A 23,288-nucleotide genomic window follows, 5' to 3' on the forward strand; every position below is an offset into this window, starting at 1 on the left:
GATAATTCTGCGGCTAACCTTTTAGGAATCACCAACTATGAGGAGTACTCGCTCATCCAAGAGTTGACGGAGGACAAAAAGGAAGATGGGATGGGGACGCTGAAGAAAGATCGAACTCTTTTGCAGCGAGATGAGAGGAAAATGGAGAAGCTCAAAGCCAAACTCCACACAGATGATGATCGTGAGTACGAGCTTGTGAAAGCCTTTCAAAAGCGTTATTGATGTTTTCATGGATTTTTCTTGAATTGTTACTACAGTTTCTTGTTTTCACAACACCATCCTTTGGACGCCTACACCGTCTCTCAAGTCTAATTTATTGCATGGATCTATGAAAGTTTAATGCAGTTACCATACCAAAGTTTCTCTTTTGCCGGGAGCAGTTTCGAAACATAGAAATGTACCCATTGCCATCCAGCAAATCTAGAACAAAATAATTGTGCTGTCAAGATTTTTCACAACTCTGGGACACGTGTGGGGGATTGTCTGCCAGAGCTCATGTGTGTTTACCAGTCCAGTTACCGTTGGGCCCGGTATCCCCACCCAGCAGGATCTTTGTGCAGTGAACATGGAGCGGGTTTTGCACATGTGGTAACGGAGTGTGTGTACCGATTGCACAGTGAACTGGTTGGATCACAGCAGGACATTCAGGGAGCAGGGAGTGGAGGAGAGTGAGACCCTACTGCTCAGGCGCAAGTTCTTCTATTCAGACCAGAATGTGGATTCGCGGGATCCCGTCCAGCTAAACTTGCTGTATGTTCAGGTAAACCTTCTACACACACGTTAACGTTGGGAAACAATGTGTGAGTGAATGAATGAAAACTGACTAGAGAGTGACGCTGTTTTTTTTTACTGTGTCACACCCAAACAGTCAAGGGTATGAATTATGTGAGAAAAGAAGCATAACAGATGTCTAAATGGGAAAGTTAGCAGACCAAATGTCTGTTATATGGCAGGCATTTTATTTTTGCCATGGATCAGACACACAAAAACGTGGTTAGCTTCGATGTGGTCCAGACAGGTTTGACTTGTTTCTTGATTCATGCAGAACAATAGTAAACCAACATAAATATTTGCACGAGAGCAAAGGCCTAGTAGCAGATGTTAAACGCAAACGCAGGCTTTCGTCTCAATATTTGCCCCGAATGTTCAGCTTTAGCTCCTGTCTCTTTAAGGCTTCATTCAACGCCACATTGATTGAAAGTAAGAAAAAAACATCTCCTTTAATATAAAATGATGACAGGTGAAACGTTAAATTTTTATGTAACGACTTATACTTTTAAGATTTTTTCTGTGGCTCGCCGTAGAACTATGACCTCTCTCTGGGGAGGCAGGTGACCTGAGTGAGATGTTTGGATCAGCCGACCTCCTCGGGGAAGGTAAAACAGCTGAGTCCCCGCCAGCCGAGGGGAGGACATGTCCTCGCTGATCCCAGGAGTTACACGGCAGTGTCCAAAGTGACTGTGGACATTGCCTCTTCACATGTGTAGCGGAAACAATTCAGCGTTTGTGTCGGGCGTGTGAATTACCTGCTCTGTCTGCACATGGGCCCGATCAGACATCACCTGGACATTGTTGTGGGAAGTTGGCAACGCCAGGCCTGTTAGTATCTGGTCTGAGAGATGTGGATATTTTTGTTCATACATACAACGCCAACATGCAATGTCAAGGAAAGGTGAGAGCTGTATTGAAGCGAGTATATATTGGAATTCAGCAAGACAGATACAGAGAGAGAGAAAGAGCCAGGGAAGGAAAGTGGAGTTATTGCACTCGCAGAATCCAATGCAAAACATCATTTGATGGTTGTTGGATGCACTCCCACACAAAAACACATAATTTTTTTAAGAACAGCACCCGCTTGGAGATATACTGTCTCTGCGTGTTTCAATCCCTACTGCCATGAGAGTTCTTGAATACGTTCGTAAAAGACAGTGAACCATCCACCCTGCTCTCATCCCTTCTATCTGTCTGTTCCTGTTTTTCACTCTATTTTTCTCACCCTCTGTTTCCTTCCCTTCAAATTCTGCCCGTCTCCACTCCCTCTGCATCTCTCGCACAGCGACACAGCCGCATACATCCCCACCCTCCTGCCCTGGCACACATGACGGCACTGTGCATATCATGCTCTCCTCTCAACACAGGCTCATATTTCCTTCCACAATAACAACTCCACCCCCTCCCCAGCCCTCGCCCTCCCCACATCTCTCTCTTTTTCCTCATTCTGTCTCTCACACACATTGGATTGTTACACAGATCACAGAGACTCTTCACATAGCGGTGGCTGTAATTTGTCACTTTGTTAAAAGGGCCAAAGAGAGCCGGAGGAGAGATCTTCAGCAGAGTGGAACATACCTCGGGCCTCTTTTTGAAGACCAACCATCCATTTTCCTCATTAAAAGCTATTGTTCATAATACTGCTATGTGTGCGAAATCATAGCTCAGATTTTCTGTACTTCCCAATTGAAATAAAAGGTAGTTCCAGTACTCTCCCACGGTACGCATGAAGACTGGTCACCCTGCACCCAATGTCATTTGTGTGAAAGCAGATTCTCCCAATTTATTGATTTGAAGGAGCACTGCTGAACATAAGCTGGATCGTTGTGTCTCTTGATAATTTTCTGGCTTTTCTTTTTGCAGTTTGTGGCTTAAATGGTATGATGTGTTCTTACTGTAGCTGTCTCAATCGTTATTGGAAGCATGCTGCAATCTGGCGCGCCACTCTGACACAAACATGCTCTTAATTGTCTACATTTGTGTAAATTTGGGAACAGTCACATCATAATTTACACATAAAGGAATTATATTATATGATGGTAGAAGCGGCTGTTTTGAATTAAATAACATATCTGTATTTCAGATATTTTCCGGAAAAAGCTGCTGCTACTGTGACGTATATATTTTCATTTCTTTGAGGGTTTTAACCCTGAGTGAAAGATGATTGGAAATGTCACACCGCTGACAAATTGGTGAGATGCGTGATGGTTTTCGGATGATGAAGATCAATCGTGCCTCTTGGCTGGGGCCATCCAGCTGGTGTACGGCCGCTGGAAGTTTGTTAGATCAAAGACTTGATTTTATCTTCACCGGCCTCTTATAAGAGATTGCTATTCTTCTCGCTGCACTCGTAATGGAACCAAAACACAGTGAAATAAAAGTAACACACGCAAATGTGTGATTTTCCATATGCATCTTTTGGTATTCATGCCAAAACTCGTGAGCAGTGTCGAACTCATTTGCTGGGCCCTTTTGAGGGTGCCGCTGATTTTAAGAGGTTTTGTGTCTGTGATGTGTAAACCAGGAAATCTATTTCCATCAATGGCAACTGCCATACCATTTCCTGCGGTTCTTCAGAGTCATCAGTTTGTCTAGTCTTCCTCTTCACTATCACCTGTAGTCATTAATAATTATTCTGATATAGCTATTCATCTTTTTTAAGGTGTATTAAAGCAGCACTTTGAAAAGACTGAAATAGCATAATTTACAGATCTGATAAACACTTGTGAAGCATGTGGCAAGAGCACGGATGTTGCATGTATGATATAACCAGTCTTCTCACATTTCATAGTCACAGATGTTAAAGCAGCAGTCAGGCGATCAATAAGCCAGGAGATGGGTTACCAAGGTACAGCTGCAACAGTGGCTTTCTTGCAACAAAGTGGAGCCACACACGAAGACAAGTTGAAATTGTCACTGCAAACTTGAGACAGCTTAGTCAAACATTTCCCGACAGCGCTTGAAAAACGATGTCTTGGCCACCAGCATTAAGAGCCTTAATTCTTTTAAACGTTTTACTCACATCAGCCTCTGTCACCTTAAAATGCAACTTGTTAGCACTGAGACGTCTAATAATTACTGTTCAGATAGTGACATCCTGGCAGTTCTATGACGAACGACTTCTGCAGACACATAAAATGGAAGATTTGCTGGTGAAAGACTCTTCTGATTGACTGCTCTGAAACGCTCTTTGCATTATTATTTAAGGCAAGAACAAGCCTTCACTCTTCAATGTAGTCCAGAGCAAAGACAGAAAAACCTGTCTACCTGTTAAAAAAGGAAAACTAAGCAGATATAACGAGAGGAGAAATCAACTGATCAATTTACTTAAATTATATTGAGATTTGTTTATTTGATGATTTATTTGCAAGCAGTCAATCAATAACTTCAGCTCAAGTATATTTACGGCTTCATTATTCTGAATGTTCTGTGGCATGGATGCGGCGGATTGACCGACCTTTGTGTTTTAGCCTCGGGCTGTGTGTGTGTGTCATGGATTGTGATGTCTTGTGGTTCACTTACACTCATGCAGCTCTGTGAAAATGTTTCTTTTTTTTGCTTTTGTTTTTTTCTGTAACTCCCACAATGTCCTTCATCAGAAATATGTTCTTGCTAGCTCATCTCATGACAAACAAGGCAGAAAACACCAAAGGGGGTCGCTCGACAGCGTATACACATTTATCTTTGAGTTCACGACTTGGTGCGAAGCTAACCTGTGAAATATTTAAATGTAAACACTGAACTGCATTAAGCACATAACATTTTATTAATGCAAAGATGTGATTGATGGGCATCAGATGTTTCAAAGTCAGTGATTCACTCACACCTTTGCAGCAGTCAGCTGTGCGGCACCTTTCACTGAAACTCGTGCAGGTATAATGAGTGACTGCTACAACCTCGCTCTCCTCGGTCAACTGTGATGGGTACCATCTGCTGCGCAGTTTGTTTTTGTTTTTCACATTTTCAGCCTCAACAAACTCAATTCCTTCCACTTCAATGGGAACGTTTGCATTTGGCTAATTATTAACCCGTCAAATCTGACCACTGTTTATTTACCACTTTGCTGAGTAATAGTTACCTTATCTTATCAAATTTAGGAGTCAATTTTTGGGAGTTGCAGCATTTATCATCATATTGTTTGTCATTGTGTACCGGTACTTACTTGCTGATTCTGGGCAGTTCAATGTTACTACAGTATGCAGATGTAAGCTTATGTCAAGGGTTCCTTGCTTGACTGAAATGCACTTGTAAGTCACGTTGGCTCAAGGCATCTCCTAGATGACTAAAGTAGTAAAAGTAAAATAAAAGTGCTAATATACAGTAGGTTTCTCTGTGTCTCTGACTCCATTATTTACGTCACAAAACCAAAAACCAGCAAACGGGCAAAAAAGTAAAATGTTGCCTGCATCTAGTCAGTTTACATGATCACAGGTGATGATAGTAGAGGGTCTGTGCAATGGCTTACACAGTCCACACCTTATTTAGTCTATTGCAACATCAATAATTTGAGTCCCTGGGAGGCTTTGGTGGATCCTGCTCTCTAAATACTCTGCAAGCAATTCTTGCTCCAAAATTAGAGCATTTAGTTTTCTCACAACTCCTTTCATCTTACTCTCTATAACACTAAGTGTGCCAGTGTGAATGGCGCGTGCAAGGACTAAATTTAGAGCGTCTTCTTGTGCTCACAAAGAGCTTATGTGCTTCATAGTGAATTGCACTTGGTGGAGGACGTGATTGCAATGATTGTGAGGAGAGGAGATCGTAGTCCTCATTACAGCAAGCTGCTGCTTACTTTTTCGCTGATGTAATGGGACATTAGAATGAGTCGAGTCCACGCTGTGCACTGATATGCCAATCCTAAAAGCACGGATGGAGCCTCTCTCACTATCAGCGTGGCCTCTCAGCTCTTGGAGCCATTAAATTTGCAGCAGTGAACTAGAAAGAGAGAGTAAGGCAGAGCTGACTGCCCCCTGGAGAAAACAGCACACAGGGAGAACTATTCGGGAGATGTCAACAAAGGCTTTTCTCTCTCTGTCTTTGGAAACGGGGGAGATAATGCAGAGAGCCTGCCTGAAAATGCATTGACGCATACAGTAAGTGATATTTCAATTGCCAAATAAGCGGCAAAAAAAGAAAAGGAAAAATGATTCGATAGGACGCGTTGAGAGCAGGTCTTTAATGCAGACGGACTGTTGTGAAAGAGTGATACTCGTCTATATTCTGTTCTGTCCGCTGTTATTTCATAACACATAATTGGCTCTGATGACAAATTTCTGAAGCTGTTATATTCGAGCACTGGCACGATTACTTGTATTGCCACGAACAAATTTCATTTGGCTCCTCAGTTAAGACGTATGCATTCTAGGAGCTTAGTCATTAACTAGGAAGACTTTTTCCAGCCGTCAAGTGCTCATGAAATGAAGTTCTGTTGGGTGAATTTTACATCTTTCTGATTTACTACTTTGTAGTTTTGTCATTTTTCTAAATGTGCGTCTCCCTTAAACGCCATATCTCCCTGTCTTCATGTCTCCTCCAGGCGAGGGATGACATATTGAATGGATCCCACCCTGTCTCCTTTGATAAAGCCTGTGAGTTTGCAGGCTTCCAAGCCCAGATCCAGTTCGGCCCCCACGTGGAACACAAACACAAGCCTGGATTCCTGGAGTAAGCATTCTTATCAAAGTGATCAATTAGTACAAAGTTCAGTATAACAATGTTTTGGGGGGTTTTGTATGTTCACTTCACAGCTGTAGAGCTGTTATCGCCTGTTTCAGTACAGTCTGTTACCTCAGGGATTTCCTCTAGCGAGCAGCTCAGCAGTGATGTCAGCTGTTACAACTGTTTCCTGATACATATATAGTAAAGCAAGAGTGACCTCATATGTAGAGGTATGTTGATAGAAGAGGAAAGGCCTGTAGTTCCAGCAAGTAACCGTGTAATTATTCTATCCCTCTCTCTAGCCTGAAGGAGTTCCTACCTAAAGAATATGTCAAGCAGAGAGGGTCCGAGAAGAAAATATTCCAAGTATGTATGTTACATTGATTAAATGTTGCATTGAAGTTAAAATCCATTGGAAAATGGTTATTTATTCTGTTTTCAAAAACAAATGGGCAGAATGCACACATGTTGGGGACAGCATCTTCACTATTAACTTACAAAGGGATCAGACTTAGCTGGAAATCCGTCTCCGTCATTTGTGCAGGACCATAAAGACTGTGGGGAGATGACAGAGATCGAGGGAAAAGTCAAATACGTGAAGCTTGCAAGGTCCCTGCAGACATATGGAGTGTCCTTCTTTCTGGTTAAGGTAAGGGCTAAAACTGTGTGGATTTAAGCCATTAAAATAAATATGTTGAACAAAATAAAAGTTATACGATTCACTGATTTCTTTCTATATTCCAAATTATATGGATAGCAAAAACAAAATGCGCTTTTGATTTTAACTCCACTCAAAGTTGTAGATAATATGACTGCATATTTGTCTCGTTTTGTTGACATAAACTGAATTTTAGTGAATTTCACTCATTATTAACTGATATGGTAGTGTGATTGAACGTTACTGTGCAAGCGATTGGCAGCTGTGATTAAGAAGCTGCTCTGATATGTTCTGTGATTTATACTGTGCCATCAAACAGTTATGAAATCTTGTTGAAAACACCAATAACCCCATTATCTCAACAAATCACAAGCTTCATTGTGGAAGCTTGTGCGCTCATTGTTCAGCGGCTGTCCACAGCTGTGTGTTACTCACGACATTAGCAATTCTGTTCTGCTCTGGTTCGGCAAACACGAAATGGATTGTAAGTGCAGCATGTGAGCGGGATGAAGTTGCACCGGCGAGTGCTATAAAAGCCCTCCGACAACAACAGCCCATTTAGCTTCAAACTTGCAGGAAAGAGGTAAAAAAGATTAAAAGCACAGTTATCTGCTGAGGTCTTAATGGACCATAAGTGCAATATTTGGCCTCGTAGTTAAAACACACTGCGGGGTTCAAGCAATCTTTGGGAGCAGTTATGGAAATGTGCGAGTGCGAGCGCTGTCTGTGTTCAAAGAGGAGATACAGAGATGCAGATTGCAAGGCTGTGCTAAATAATTCACCCCAGCTTACTCCGCTATTGAAGTCTGCAAATGCAAAAAAGCGCAGACAAGGCATTGTTGGAGTATTTGTAGTTACCTACCAGCTCTCATCTGTCTGTCTTTAATGACTGCAGGTTTTAGGGAGGGAAGAGTCACATTATTAAGAACATACATTGAATAAAATGATGCAGTGCAGAACATTGAAGTAAATAAGCTTGTTTAGCATGTGAGTTTGCTCCTATCCTAGCCTGCAGGCATGTGTGACGTGAGACTTCTGTTGCATTGTCTCACACTCGCAGATATTTCCCTTCAATAATCAGGCTTAAACAATATGAATTGACATAATAAATCAACTTTTCACTTTAGGTTATAAATCCACCCTTCCTGCTCGACTGTACGGTAGCCTTGATTGTTATGACATTTACATAGTGTTACACAATAAAAGTTTTTACTGTACACCTTTCCACAAACATGCCATGAACACTGGAATAATGTTATCTGTCCTTGAGTGTAAGAGCCGTACTAGCTGGCTTTTGTGTGCTTCTCCAGGCTCTCCATTTTGACCCTGTGAATTTAAAACAAAAGCTCTGAGACAATGGATAGAAGTGTTTTCACCTCCACATTTTTATACTTTGCTATTTTAGATTTCCTGAGAGGGCCAAGTTTGGAATGAGGGGTAATAGATTTCCAGTGGGCAGCAGAGCTGACCAGGCAGCGGCTCGGTGGAAACACCAAGCCTCTGGGCTGACAGCGTGTACAGCCAGTGGAGACCCTGCTCAGTAAACCAGCTCTTAAACAAACCTGAACTCTGCCAGGTCACTTCACAGCTACCCGTCTCCTTCCTCCTCCCCCGTCCGGGGAGTTTCAGGCCTCAGACGCATCATGCGTATTATGACAGCGCCACCTGAATGGCACCGTTATTCTGCGTCCGCGCCTCGCATGAATCATCTGCGTAGGTGTTTGGCACCGACTTTAAATGTTGTCTGATGTTTTTCCTATCTGACAGGAAAAGATGAAGGGTAAAAATAAGCTGGTCCCACGGTTGCTGGGGATAACCAAAGAGTCGGTGATGCGGGTTGATGAGAAGACGAAGGATGTGGTGCAGGAATGGCCCCTCACAACGGTCAAGAGATGGGCGGCCTCCCCCAAGAGTTTCACCTTGGTACGGTGTGACTCTGCATTAAGTCCTCAGCACTACCTAGGAATAACTTTTTTTTTCTATCTTATGCATTTATTCATATGTGCAGTTTGAACCCATCGCTTTTTATTTACAACCTAGAATTATCTTATTTTTGCCATATTGAGCATTTTCAGCATTCCAGCTAGCTATTTTATCTGAATAAACAACCGATTCCAAATGGAAAAGATGCAGAATTTAGATGTTTTATTTATCTAAAGAATTTTTCAATTTCTTTTCTCAAGATTCTGGCTGTTTGTTCCTGTACTGGAGAAGGTTACTACATTAAGGATGAACAGATCGTGCAAATTTTAAAAAGAACTCGCCAACATTGATTTAAACTAAAAATAGTCATCCCAGTGTTTCTACAGAATTCTTTGAAGTGAGCAGTTTTCAGAGTCGCTAAATCTCATCTCTAACCAGCTCTTTACAGGAACGGGAAGCTCTGAGGAAACTACTCCATCTTTACATTAAGAGTGGAAATGATGAAAGTGCTGTCAAGTTCATTCAGATATCCTTGGGCTGAAAGAATTCTGTCTTTATTGCACTATAAAGGATTTTGGAGAGTACCAGGAAAGTTACTACTCAGTCCAGACTACAGAAGGAGAACAGATATCCCAACTTATCGCTGGATACATCGACATCATTCTTAAAAAGGCAAGTCATTCTGATTTAAAAGCAATAATAATGTATTAATACAAGAGAGACACAGTTTTCTGTACAATCAGCCGTCATATAAATGTTCACATTGATGTCTCACCTCCATCCAGAAGCAGAGCAAAGATCGATTTGGCCTGGAGGGAGATGAGGAATCCACCATGCTGGAGGAATCAGTTTCCCCTAAGAGGTGCATCATGTTCATGTTTTATCTGCTGCAGGAGGGTGCCGACCGCTCCGTCTCACTGAGTGCTGGCCGGTTACTCTTTGTGCATGTAAACCGTAATACTGCACTAATATGCTTCTGCTCTCCCGGAATAGTTCTCACCTGACATTGGAAATGTTCAAATTAAAACCAAATTAGTGCTAATAATTTAAAATCATACAACACAAATTGATGTTGGTTAAAGCCAAAATGTTATCGTCTTATTTGGCAAAGGAAACTGTATCGCACTGGTTATATTTTTTTCTTTTTTTTTTTTAAAGCAGTGGAGCTGGGAAATTTGATCACAATGGAAATCCACATTGCTCTGAGGTAGACTACTCTCCGAGAGAATGAAGCAGCTTAATCGCACTGCTTATGGAGCAGCTGACTCATGTTGTAGTTCCTATTGCAAAAACATGACTGGTGCCTCTCTAAACAAGCCATAATCAACCAATGGAGTAAGCAGCGTCTGCCAAGAGAAGCATGAAAATCCCGTTTTCTTTACAGCCTTTTTTTGTTCCCCGGCCCCTGGGTGGAAACTGTGGAATTATTTAAGGATTATATTATAATTGTTTTAATAACAATTTTGTAATTTGTGCCATGGTGCTGTTTAGAAGAGGGAGAGAAGTTAGATCTATAGATCTCTCATCAAACTCCCCCCTGTGACCCAGAACACATGCACAATGAAACAACCAAAGATTAAAGCATGACTGATTGTGAAATTCAACACTTACCCCCCTTTTTTCCCCTTCTGTATAAGATCCACAATTTTGCAGCAGCAGTTCAATCGGGTAGGCCGCGTAGAGCATGGATCGGTAGCCATACCGGGCATAATACGCTCAGGCTCCATTGGAGGCCCTGACACCTTCAACGTGGGGTCCATGCCCACTGCCCAGCAGCAAATCACCACGGGGCAAATGCACCGGGGACACATGCCCCCACTGGTGAGTCAAAGAAACATTTCTCCTGGTGGCTGTTGACAATTGCTGTTAGATAATTGCTGTCCATATATATCTTATTCCAAGAGCACATTTCACAACAGTGTATTTAGAAGGCTTTCTGTTTTGTAATGTTAGTGTCTGTTGTTTGCTTTTTGTCAGAGTCTTGCCCAACAGGCCTTGATGGGAACCATCAACAGCAGTATGCAGGCGGTCCAGCAGGCCCAGGCTGACCTGGGACATGTCGATCATCTGCCTCCACTGGGCCACGACTTGGTGAGCTCCACTACTTTTGCGCAACTCTTGGAGTGATATATTAGGACAAATGCAGCCTGAATAGACAAAGTCCCTCAGCACATTCTCACAATCTCCTTGAAGCTCTACTTTTCTAACATTTTAAAGTACTTTATTGCTTATTTAGAAGCCACCAGATGTTCAAAGCAAAGAAGAGAGCAAAAAGAAACAAGCATTTTAATCGCATCCAAGTCATATTTCTCAGATTTAATTATGTAATGGACCTGGCTGTGAGTGTGAAGATGGTAGGAGTGTTCACAAAGCTATAGGTGACAGCCTGGTCATTTAATCCAAAAGAATCGGATGTGAGCTGAAAAAGCTTCCCCTGTGTCACATGGCTCTCATGTTTTTTTATGTTTGTTTGTTTGTTGTTTTTTTTAACCCTAAAAGGCATCCAGAGTTTGGGTTCAGAACAAAGTGGATGAATCCAAACATGAAATCCACTCTCAGGTTGATGCCATCACCGCAGGAACAGCATCCGTGGTCAATCTCACGGCCGGTGAGTTTGCAGACTAAAGTGTCCAGATGGAACCAACTGTAATTTTCCATTTTCAATCATTTCAACAGGCTGAACACGTGCTTTTGAAGTTGGAGGGGGTTGCACCTTCAATAAAAAAAGAAGTGTAAACACAGTTTATCTCTTTATGATTGCAACTCAAGGAAAGAATCAATAAATGTGTTCTAATCCATTATTAACAAGTGACGGGGTCATGCCCCAGTTTCTTCTGTAGATATGTCTACTAAGGAGTAAATCTTGAACTCGTTTCTCTTAAGTTCAGCTCTTTCAGCTCCCTGTGTCTTGAAGCACAATGTTTGTCAAGTTTATATTTTACCGTGCCATCTGCTTGGTCTCCCTTATGCATCCTCCACTAGTTCATGTTTTTTCTTCTTCACGGCCACTTAATCCATCAATATGCTCATCTCCGTGGAGCCCTTTCAAATTGGCTCTAATTTGAACACTGATGATTGTGTTAAAGCATATGACACGCAAGCTGCCCTCTGGCTTTGCTAAATCAATGCCACAGCAGCATAGCAAATTAAGATGCACAGCAGACATTGGGTTTGATGTCGTTTGCAGTGATGGCTGTCTCTCCTCTTCAGGTGAGCCCACAGAGACTGACTACACAGCCGTGGGCTGCGCCATCACCACCATCTCCTCCAACCTCACAGAGATGTCTAAGGGTGTCAAGCTGCTCGCGGCACTAATGGATGATGAGGTGGGGAGCGGACACAAGCTCATGGGCGCTGCCAGGATGCTTGCGGGAGCTGTGTCAGATCTGCTCAGATCTGTTGAGCCTGCAGCCGCCGAGGTGAGGAACTTACAGATTATTGTGGTTATCGACTGTAATCCCAGTAATCACAAAAAGGCACATGGTGTTGAACTGCATACATCTTTTATATCAGTATACTACTGAAGATGTATTGCAGAGGCCGTTTACAGCGATGATTTTTGATCCCGAAGTCTGCTGTTTGGAAAGTTTGGAGCCCTCTGTGAGAGCAGGCAAGGCCTCTGTAATGAATGTCCTGATGTCATCCTCATGCAGCCCAGACAGACGGTGCTGACTGCAGCAGGAAGCATTGGACAAGCCAGCGGGGACCTGCTCCGTCACATGGGGGAGGGCGAGACTGATGAGAAGTTCCAGGTTGGACGCCGCCCACACACTGTTTCCGACCAAGCAGGAAGATACACACACACACATTCTCAGGGCTCCTTTAAAAGTGTCACTGCAGATTTATGTAATTACCTCGGGTTTTATTCTTAGCCTGCCTCTTCATGTGGATTTAAAACAAAGAATATGACGAAGAGCTTTTACTTGTTAAATGAAAATGCAGTGCCAAGGACCTCTAATGATACATGCTTATCAGTAGTTCTCCCTGACTGCTTCCTTTGTGCGTTCACATTCTTTACATGTCAAAATCCCCCCTTTCACATTTTTCATGCCATTCTTTAGGGTGGAGAGGAGAACTCATGAATCACCCGCTTTCTTGGTCTCATTGATCTCGAGCCATTATTCTTCCACTACATTAAAACAATTACCAATATTCTACAATATTACACGGACGGTCTGCCGCCTCAGTGAGAGACCTGTTGGTCCTTTTGTATCACTTGAGCAGTAATCACATCACACTAGCTGAACAAAATGAAAAAACAAAAACATTTACTTCCGTGGTCCCTTCTGTCACTTGCGCACAGCTGTGTAGTGTTTCAGTGAAGGACACTGATTAATATGTTGCAGGACACCCTGATGAATCTGGCTAAAGCGGTGGCCAATGCAGCTGCTATGTTAGTCCTGAAGGCCAAGAACGTGGCCCAGGTGGCCGAGGACACCATATTGCAGAACCGAGTGATCGCAGCTGCCACTCAGTGTGCCCTTTCCACCTCGCAGCTGGTAGCCTGCACCAAGGTACCCATCGTGAACTTGTTCAACTCCACACACACAAATATACGCAATGTGTTCGAAGCTTCTCCGGGTTGTTCTTGACTGGATGAAACAAAAATTATTGAAGATGTGTTATGCATGCAGTACTTTTCACTTTCTGAGTTGTCTGAGACTCTGCCAACGTCTGTGTTCGGTGCAGGTGGTGAGTCCAACCATCAGCTCCCCAGTGTGTCAGGAGCAGCTTGTTGAGGCTGGGAAACTGGTGGACCGTTCTGTTGAGACCTGCGTAAAAGCTTGCCGCTCGGCCAATGACGACGGCGAATTGCTGAAACAAGTCGCTGCAGCAGCTGGGGTGGTCAGCCAGGCCCTCAGCGACCTTCTGCAACACGTCCGTCACTACGCCAGCTGCGGAGAGCCCATCGGACGCTACGACCAGGCCACAGACACGATTATGAACGTGACTGAAAATATTTTCACTTCCATGGGTGATGCTGGTGAGTAACAGAAGAAGCACAGAGGGAAATGAGTTGTTCTTAAGTGAATACCTGCTTTCATGTAACCTGCTCTGATGTGTTTTGTCTGCAATCGGGGCCTTGAGATCCTGTCTCCATTTGTCTCCATGTTAAGTGAGCTTAAAAATCCTTAGAGAAGGTTTAAAGTTCAGGTTGTTTGTTATGATTTGATCCATGGGGCCTAAATAGTTTCAAAGCAAGTCAACTGTCAAGGAGTTTTAGGAGACATGTCATCTAAAACCTTTCCAGGGTTCACAATGTGGTCTCAATCCGCTTTTGAGTGCCTTTGAAATGTAACAAGAACCACATGACTGCAATTCCACCAAAACAAATGCAAAGAAAAAGAAAAGAAAAATAAAAGAGAAGAGAAAGAGAAATTCTTAAACTTGCTTTAATGTAGGAACCAAATATATTTATGGATTTGTCTGTTATATTGTATTTTTTAAATATATGTACATTAAATTATTTTAGAACTGCATGTCATTCTCAAAAGCCCGGGACAGTCATGCGTCACTACTTTGCATTTTTTCCTATTTCACAATGCTTGAAAGAAATTGTAGCTCTGACAAAATAAATTAGGAAAGGAGTTAAAGCGTTATTTTGTCCCATTCGTCCCTTAAACATGTTTAAAGGTCTGGAGCAGAAATAGTTATTTTAGTTATTTCTTGTTTTATCTTTCTGCCCACATTCCCCATTCAGGACCCTTCAAGCCTGCTCTCAGGCCGGTCCAGCACCCTCCTCTTCTGCAACAATGCCTTTGTAATGTGTGCAAAAAATGCATTTGTATTGTTCAATGCTAAGGTGCATGGACGTTTCTGGAAATTATGATATTTTATATGCAGTACATATTCAAATTGTACTTTTCTCTTCCACATTAATGCTGCCATCAACAATCCTGTCAGTTTGATCATGATACACTAATCCACTGGACTCTGCCTTCAAGCCTGTTTTTACATGTAGACATTTTTTTTTTCCACAGTAAAGCTTTAAGTGATGTTTGTGAACGTAGCTCCATACTGATCATGCTTGACAAAGGTTTCCTCCAGTAATAATGCCATGAATGATGCAGTGCCATCTGAGGGATCAGGGATCATACTGTTACCAAGTTAGGATTGTGTTCCTGATTGAAAAATCTTGAAATTTACCCAGATCTGTTCAATCGTCTAATCATATCACGCAGAGGGAGATGGTATTTTGCATTATTCATGAATATTATATGCAAATCCCTTCCAATCTTCCCTTGAGAAAAAATGTTTTGGTCATTCTTAATCAGTTTATCACACATTTATGACAAGGTGCAAATCTTCTGCCTGTCTTTGTGCCTCAAAGACTCTTTTATGGATAGAGCTTTCTACCAAATTATTATTAAAATCACCTGTTGACATTACCTGTTATAAAATTACATAATTCATTCATTTACTAACTTACTTACTAATCAAGTAGCAATAAATGACACATATCCAGACTTTTTTTTTAATGTGTTAAAAAATCCACTTTAAAAAATGAGATCTAGCTGCTGAAACAACTTGAAATATCTTAGATGGGGGGGGTCTTTTCTTTTCTTTCCCCATACTGCCCCACTGCTTTCTGATTCGGAGTTTTAACTCAGCCTTCAGTGATGACACTACTGGTTGATTCCAAAGGTCCTTGGATCAGGTTGTAAAGCACCTAGATGTCTTTCATAGACTTCTCTGGATGAGTTATTCTGGTCCGAAGGTGGGTGATTGGGAAACACGGCCTTTTATAGCAGATGTGTGGGGAGTTGTTACATATATCCCAAAGATATTTCTGTGAGTGAGGATGAGTCATTTGGAACCTTCAGCTATAAGAAACCATAATGGTGAAAACGATTATATGCATTTGCAAGAGTGGAACACACACTGCACTTTCTGATTCAAGCGTTTGGGTTCTTTTAGATGAATATACCATATTACTTGGTCAAACTTTACCATTGCCCCTGCTGCAAGTACTCCTTACAAGGTTCTGTTGGTATTTGTATCTACATTTATGCAATATTGCAAATCAGTAAATGTGGTGCATAAATCACTTTTTTTTCTCTGTATTATTGAACTGGCGCACCAAAATTAGATATGGTCAATTTAAATTTTAAACACATAATGTTTTACTACACAAGGTATCAGTCAGTCAGACGATTAATGGGGGATGTGAGAAGGGAAACTGCTGAGGCACATCCACCCTAGTCTCTCTCCACTGACGTGGATGTATTGTTGTTTTTGGTCTGAGTTTATTGATTATTAGATGGGTCATGACAACTCTGACTCGCAAACACTTCTTTCAAACATTTTTGACTTCATTGACAAACATATACAAAATCAGCGTTGTGCTAAAAACCAGCTGCATCGTAGACTTGTATTAGTCGATCACATTGATTTCTGTTCGGACCACGTGGATTTAAGTGGGATCTTCTTGTGTGAACAGGTGAAATGGTGCGACAGGCCAGGGTGTTAGCCCAGGCCACCTCTGATTTGGTCAATGCAATGAGGTCAGACGCCGAGGCAGAAGTTGATGTTGACAACTCGAAAAAGCTGCTCGCTGCAGCCAAACTCCTGGCTGATGCCACCGCTCGGATGGTGGAAGCTGCTAAGGTGAGAGAGCAATCTGATCTAAAAACTGTTTTCTTCAATCTGGTGACATACTGCATTTTCAAATAATGTGCAACAATATTATTTCACTGTTGTTAGATTATTACTTAATTTCAAATTAATTTGTGGGCACAATTATTACTTTAAGGCCATCAGTTTGATCTGAATGTTGAAGTAATGCTGAGACTTTCTTGTATAGTATGTGCTACTGGCTTAAAGATCAGATTTTAAAATAACTTATCCAAGCTGGGTTGTTCTTTTTTTTTTTTTAGACAATACGTCTCAGCATTTTTCTATGCCAGAGCTCCAGCATCATTTTACAGCCAAAATAAAAGGGTGCAGCATGAGTGGCTCTTAATGAGCCCCTGGCACTGTGGAACAGGATATCATCACTGTGAAATATCCATGCAAATCAAACACTGTGTATAGCTCGTTAAGATTTTTTTTTGATCTGTGACACATTAATCACCACATCACTGCCATTATCAAAGAGGAAGTAAGGATCTGGCCCTGACGGTTTCCTTGGAAACAGTCAGAAAGCAGACGGAGTGAAATGCTTTTTTGCATTTACCAGGCATCGAGTGCATTATAACCAACACTGGTAGTTATCAGGATCCTGAAATCTAGTAGATGTCGTTACGTTCTCTGTGAAAGGTTTGTGTCATGACAATGTGTGTATGTGTGCCCCCCAGGGTGCAGCCGCCTATCCAGAGAACGAGGACCAGCAGCAGAGGCTAAGGGAGGCGGCCGAGGGGCTACGTGTTGCTACAAACGCTGCAGCTCAGAATGCAATAAAGAAAAAACTAGTTAACAGGCTAGAGGTGAGTCGTTTCCATTTGTTGTTTAGCCTTAAGCCAAGTGTCACCCTCCTAACCGGCAGAGATGTCACACAAACATTCTCACATTTTCTCATCCTTTCTCTATTAACTTCACAATCATGTCTGCAGTGGTGTTAGTTCAAATAAAAAACATTTGTATATACTGTATTTGTCTATATATTTGTCATTTCTCCCACTGCAGCGAGTTATAAATCCCAGTAGTGCTATGAATGAACTATCTGAGTGAAAAGATCTGTGTTTAGCCCTTGGTATCAGCTTGCCCCTAATGACTACCACCTCTCTGCTGTAGAGCACCCAATGTTCAATTTCCCGGGCACATAAACTATTCATTACCCAGGGGCCGGGATCAGCCTGCTATCAGACATGCATCTCAGTCCGCCTCCTTGCATCAGATGGTCACAGTAATGGTGCTAATGGTCGCTTCCATCAAGGCGGCATGTAAGCCAGTGAAGAAGAGTGTTATTAATCTCCGAGTGTGCTTGGAACAATTATCTCACAGACATTCAGGCCCTGTTAAACGCCTTATTTTTGTTTGTGTCCAGACAAAATGTCATTCACTTTTACTTTTAAGAAAATTCAGCGTTTTCTAAACATCTGCAACTCTTTTTAGATGTACTTTAGGTCACAAGTCCTACCTGGAGTATCAATATTTCTCATGTACTTATAGGTGTTTTCATCTGTACAATGATTCTGTGTATTTTACTGTATGTTCCTGTCTTCATTTTTCCTTCCTCCTGCATTCAGTTAAGATGGCTTATCTTTCTTTCAATCATGTATTTTTTCTAAGCTTGTGTTTCTTTTTTTCGTGACATCACAGGCGAGGAAGCGTTTCAGTTCACGACATAAACACTAAACAAATCATTTCTATCACTATTCCCTTCTTTTACTAAATATTTTGGCCATGTCTACTCCTTGTCTGAATATAACTGACTAAACACAGAACATGACATCATAATATTACACAGAGCAAATGTGATTTATACTAAATTGTGTCCGTCTGTATCTGATGAACAGATAGCAGCTAAGCAGGCGGCGGCTGCTGCCACACAGACCATCGCAGCTGCCCAAAATGCTGCTGCTTCCAACAAAAATACTGCTTCACACCAGCAGTTAGTGCACAGCTGCAAGGTATGATCATGTAGTCTTTTTCATGTCTTTTTTTGTGCAAATATACTATTCTGTTTAAAGATAGTGTCATTGCACTGGGAGGCTAGATCTTTATATTACACATTTTTATCAATTCTAGTTCACACTGGAGTCATTTTTCCTTCTTGGTCATACAATTGCACTACAATTGCATGTAAAGAATTCATTATATGTAATTTCAGGCAGTAGCAGATAGTGTACCCCAATTGGTGCAAGGAATGAGGAGCAGCCAGGCTCAGCCTGAGGAGCTTGGCCCGCAGCTTACCCTTATCATGGCCAGTCAGAGCTTTTTGCAGGTTAGTATGGAATGTCGTGATTAACAGTCTAGCCCTGCATAACAAGATACACTAAAAACACCAGAGTCTGTTTGTTTGTTTTTTTTGCATTTTCCGTCCATCTCTTAGCCTGGGAGTAAGATGGTGGCATCAGCAAAGTCAGCAGTTCCAACGGTGGCTGACCAGGCTGCCGCTATGCAACTAGGCCAGTGTGCCAAGAATTTAGCAACCTGCTTAGCGGAGCTCAGGACCGCCACCCAGAAGGTGTTCACACACAACACTGTCAGAGACAACACAATTCTACCCGCTGATGCTAAAATTTGCTGCTTGCATATTTCATGCCAGTCCAGGTCTTTGATCTCATATAGAGATACCAGCGAAACAAAGTGATTTCTCCTGCCTTCTCTGAATATGGGATTTGAGTAGCTTTTTTTGTTTGGCTATTGTTTAAAGGCCCATGAAGCTTGTGGTCCTCTGGAGATAGACTCAGCTCTCAAGACTGTACAGACCCTCAAGAGTGAGCTTCAGGATGCCAAGATGTGTGTGATTGATGGCCAACTCAAGCCTCTGCCTGGAGAAACAGTTAGTAAATTGCAACACACATAACCACACAGTGGATATTTTCTTGATATTTCTCGGGGAAAAAATGACCCAAAACATAATGACATTTTCACTTTGGCTCATTCACCTTAACAGAACAAGCTAAACCCCAGGATGCTGGACCACTTCTTCACATGAACTGTTCCCTTTAGGTCCTACTATTACATCTCTGTTAGATTTGGGTGAATGGACCGAATTTCTGCTTGACTTAAACATTTGCCCCAAATCATGACGAAAATGCGCGTATAAGGAAAAGGAAAAACAAAATATATACATTTCTGCTTTTATTTTTAATTATGTCCGTTTTGGTCCTCCATACATGGATCACCATCTACAATTAATAATGTTCTGTTTGAGTCCTTTTTAAAGGACATTAAAAGGTTGATGCTTTAAGTCATATTTATGCAGAAATACAGGAACATATGTCAAGTTCACCAAGTTAAAAACAGTGTCGTACCAACTTGATCCAATCACCAATTCATTGCTCTTTTTTTCTGTGTGTGACACAGCTGGAAAAATGTGCCCAGGATTTGGGAAGTACCTCTAAGGCTGTCGGCTCCTCCATGGCCCAGCTGCTGACATGTGCTGCACAGGGCAACGAACATTATACAGGTAGTGTTTTCTGTACATGCCACAGGTCACAGAGGCTTAAATAGACATTTAGTTAAACAGTTCGCTTCAGTTTCTATATGATTACTTTGCTGCAGTGGACAGATTTGATACATATATTTGCACTGCTGACTATAGTTCAAATTTTTGTACAGTGATTATCTTTAAATCCAGCATGGCTTGGCTGTTTTGCTGTGAAGATGAAAGGCGGACAGAGAATAACATTTGTCACAAGGCATGCCCAGGCACCACTTTCTGCCGTGGCCTATGGTGCTGCTTGCTGCTCATTATTTTTTCACTGGATTTAGTGTTCCATCAGCAAATGGCTTTTCTCTATTAGTTAATGCAAAATGATGTCCCCTTCCCCTTTTTTAAGGTCATATAATTTAAGGGCAACCCCCCCCACCACCACCCCCCGCCCCCATGTGGTGTGGTACTTATTATATGACCTCATTTATTTAAACAATGAGGCCATGCCAGTGTCACAGTTCTGTCACAACACAGTGCTGCTAACAGTGTATTAGTCCAGGAATAGCAAAGATGAGAAACATATTGTACATTTGTTTTGGCCTGCTGCTCTTGTTATGCTTATTTTACGAAACCCTTTTTTTATAAGATAAATCTTGGATGAGCTGAACCTTTATTCGTCTCACAGTGGAGAAATGTCATACATGCTTTTCTCATTTCCTATCTCCTTGTGATCTTCAGTATTTATTGTCTTTTCAAAGTGCGTCTGGGTTTTTTTTTTTTTGCAGGTGTTGCTGCCAGAGAAACGGCTCAGGCTCTGAGAACTTTGGCCCAAGCAGCCAGAGGTGTGGCAGCAAGCACCAAGGAGCCTCAGGCTGCAGCCGCAATGCTGGACTCAGCCCAGTGTGTGATGGAGGGCTCGGCCATGCTGATCCACGAGGCCCATCAGGCTCTGGTTCACCCAGGAGATGCAGAGAGTCAGCAGAGACTTGCACAGGTAGCACACGTCCTGGGCCAGACTGGGACCGAAAAAAATAAAACACAACTTGAAACTGACACAAGTAAATATCAAATAATACAAAAATTGCTTGTTCAAGGTAAGACTGTGACACCATCTCCCAGCAGTGGGATGATCCTGTGACTACAGTTGTAAATTTTAATCTGAGGTTTAGGGTCCACGGGTCTGTAACCAACCTTCCTGGACGTGGCTTCGAAGAAAATTGATGATAAATTGAAGAAGCCCAGAAAAACTTACAAAGATATTTAAGCTGAACTCCAAGGTCAAGGTACATCAGTGTCGTTATCAGGGGTCCAAACAGTGAAGCTGCTGGATCCCTATTGTTTTTGTTCTGTTATATATTGTGATGCAACATTGAAAGTGCAGCAAAAGTCATTCAGGCACCAAATTTTATCGAGAGATTCCTTGACAGTGAAATGACTCATACAAGAGAAATACCCCATGTTGGCCCATAGGTTAGGAAATAAGGTTTACATTTGGATTGGAAATATTGGATTATATCGCAAGAAGCATAAAATCTTGACAAAAAGAAAATCCCTTATTCGTAGAAAAGTCTTTTTCTTACCTTTTCTTACCTTTCTCTGATATTTGAAGCACATACTTAGATTTGACATTTTTCTCAGCAATATGCTGACAGTGTGACAGACCATAATAATTACTGTACCAGGATCTCTCTTTTTACCTCTAGTAGCCAGTTTTGTGCCTGTTTTTTTTTGTCTTTTTTAGCTTCATGAACTTCAGTTGAAGCTGATATTGCGCAGTTTTAGTTGCAAAAAAGTAAACATTGGATACTTTGACTGAATTAAGCCTTTGATAATAATTGATTTTATCTTATTTTCACACCAAATGGAACACCAGCCCAGCTGTTAAGCGGCCCACGAGGAATACTCTTGAGCTCGTAATTGGCCTCCTCTAGCTATGCATAGGTCCGGGTAATTTATACCCACCGGCAATGATATTAATGTTGTACAGTTATCACATTGTTTTTTCAGGCCCGCTTTTCCATCCTTCACTGATTTGTAAATAGAACTTTTCCTTTCTTTCTTTTTTTTTAACAAATTAATCATCATCTCCAAGCGTTGCTATTTTCTCTTTGCTGAGTCTTTGTTGCCTGATATTTCTCCCTCAGGAGTAAAATTATTCATTCTGCCGCAGCTATTCAGAACTGACAGCAGCAAAAACTAGCGACGGCGCCTTGAGCTCGATTTTCAATTCCAGTGTTTACCCTAATATAGCTTTGCTCTCGGGCTTTTTTGTGTAGTGCATGCATAAATGTTGCCGTTCTAATGTCTGCCTGTTGAAAGATGTCGCGCTGTGTTTCAGGTAGCCAAAGCGGTGTCACACTCCCTTAATAACTGTGTGAATTGCCTGCCGGGCCAGAAGGATGTTGATATGGCCCTCAGGAGCATTGGAGAGGCCAGCAAGAAGCTGCTGGTAGACTTTGTGAGTTTTGCTTCAACATAATCACACAAAACATTTAATTTGTACAAGTCCATTCAAATATCAGTGCTTATGCAAACAGGCCATTTTCTATTTGACTGTTTCTGGCCATGCTTTGATAAAGAGTGGCCTAATTATGTGTCCTTTGAAGCTCCCTCCCTGCAGTAAGACATTCCAGGAGGCCCAGACTGATCTGAACCACACAGCTGCAGAACTAAACCATTCAGCAGGCGAAGTCGTCCACTCCTCTCGTGGGACAAGCAGCCAGTTGGCTGCAGCGTCGGGGAAGTTCAGCCAAGACTTTGATGAGTTCCTGGATGCTGGCATTGAGATGGCAGGACACACCCAAGTAGGTTTCATGATCATACAACAAACCCCTCCACACTCCACTCAGATAATAATCCGGTGGATCCTTCAAGCCTTTGATGGACTGAAGGCAGTAAATGCAGAGTGCATGCGTGCCACTTTATTAACATGGCTGCGTAAGTAACTTGTTCATTGGAGCCTTTCATCTCATTCACGTAGGGACATTACGTGGGTAGTCCCAAAGAGTAATGAGATCTTGTGATGTTCTTGTTCTGGTTACTTTGCTCATTAATTTAAAGAGATGGTCAAGGATGGAAGTTGACGTAGCGTGAAGCCAAAGCTTCAATCAGGCTCAGAGAGGCCTGCTGGATGAGAAGAAAGAATATTAGGTGGAAGCAATATATTTAAAAAAAAAAGTACAATTCATTATCTTTAGCCAGCTGTGGCCTATATTGTAAGTGCCGTATATATTC

The 23,288-nt window shown here is 41.9% G+C and overlaps 1 protein-coding gene across 3 annotated transcripts in view; it reads left to right on the top strand.

The window, feature by feature from the left end:
- The window catches only part of tln2b (talin 2b), a 94,666-nt gene that overhangs the window by 39,117 nt on the left and 32,261 nt on the right, over positions 1-23,288 (top strand). For all 3 annotated transcript variants that reach the window (XM_061721832.1, XM_061721831.1, XM_061721833.1), the window contains exons 5-29: positions 26-181; positions 618-760; positions 6,308-6,435; positions 6,732-6,795; positions 6,974-7,078; positions 8,855-9,010; positions 9,581-9,682; positions 9,796-9,872; positions 10,648-10,831; positions 10,988-11,101; positions 11,510-11,618; positions 12,221-12,429; positions 12,664-12,762; positions 13,357-13,524; positions 13,700-13,994; positions 16,452-16,618; positions 17,308-17,436; positions 18,469-18,582; positions 18,783-18,896; positions 19,005-19,139; positions 19,329-19,457; positions 19,985-20,087; positions 20,840-21,048; positions 22,393-22,512; positions 22,661-22,858. In XM_061721832.1, coding sequence (XP_061577816.1) covers positions 26-181; positions 618-760; positions 6,308-6,435; positions 6,732-6,795; positions 6,974-7,078; positions 8,855-9,010; positions 9,581-9,682; positions 9,796-9,872; positions 10,648-10,831; positions 10,988-11,101; positions 11,510-11,618; positions 12,221-12,429; positions 12,664-12,762; positions 13,357-13,524; positions 13,700-13,994; positions 16,452-16,618; positions 17,308-17,436; positions 18,469-18,582; positions 18,783-18,896; positions 19,005-19,139; positions 19,329-19,457; positions 19,985-20,087; positions 20,840-21,048; positions 22,393-22,512; positions 22,661-22,858 — 3,527 coding nt within the window. The remainder of the gene's footprint in view (positions 1-25; positions 182-617; positions 761-6,307; positions 6,436-6,731; positions 6,796-6,973; positions 7,079-8,854; positions 9,011-9,580; positions 9,683-9,795; positions 9,873-10,647; positions 10,832-10,987; positions 11,102-11,509; positions 11,619-12,220; positions 12,430-12,663; positions 12,763-13,356; positions 13,525-13,699; positions 13,995-16,451; positions 16,619-17,307; positions 17,437-18,468; positions 18,583-18,782; positions 18,897-19,004; positions 19,140-19,328; positions 19,458-19,984; positions 20,088-20,839; positions 21,049-22,392; positions 22,513-22,660; positions 22,859-23,288) is intronic.

This window comes from Cololabis saira, chromosome 5 (genome assembly GCF_033807715.1).
Source record: "Cololabis saira isolate AMF1-May2022 chromosome 5, fColSai1.1, whole genome shotgun sequence".
Lineage (NCBI taxonomy): Eukaryota > Metazoa > Chordata > Actinopteri > Beloniformes > Belonidae > Cololabis > Cololabis saira.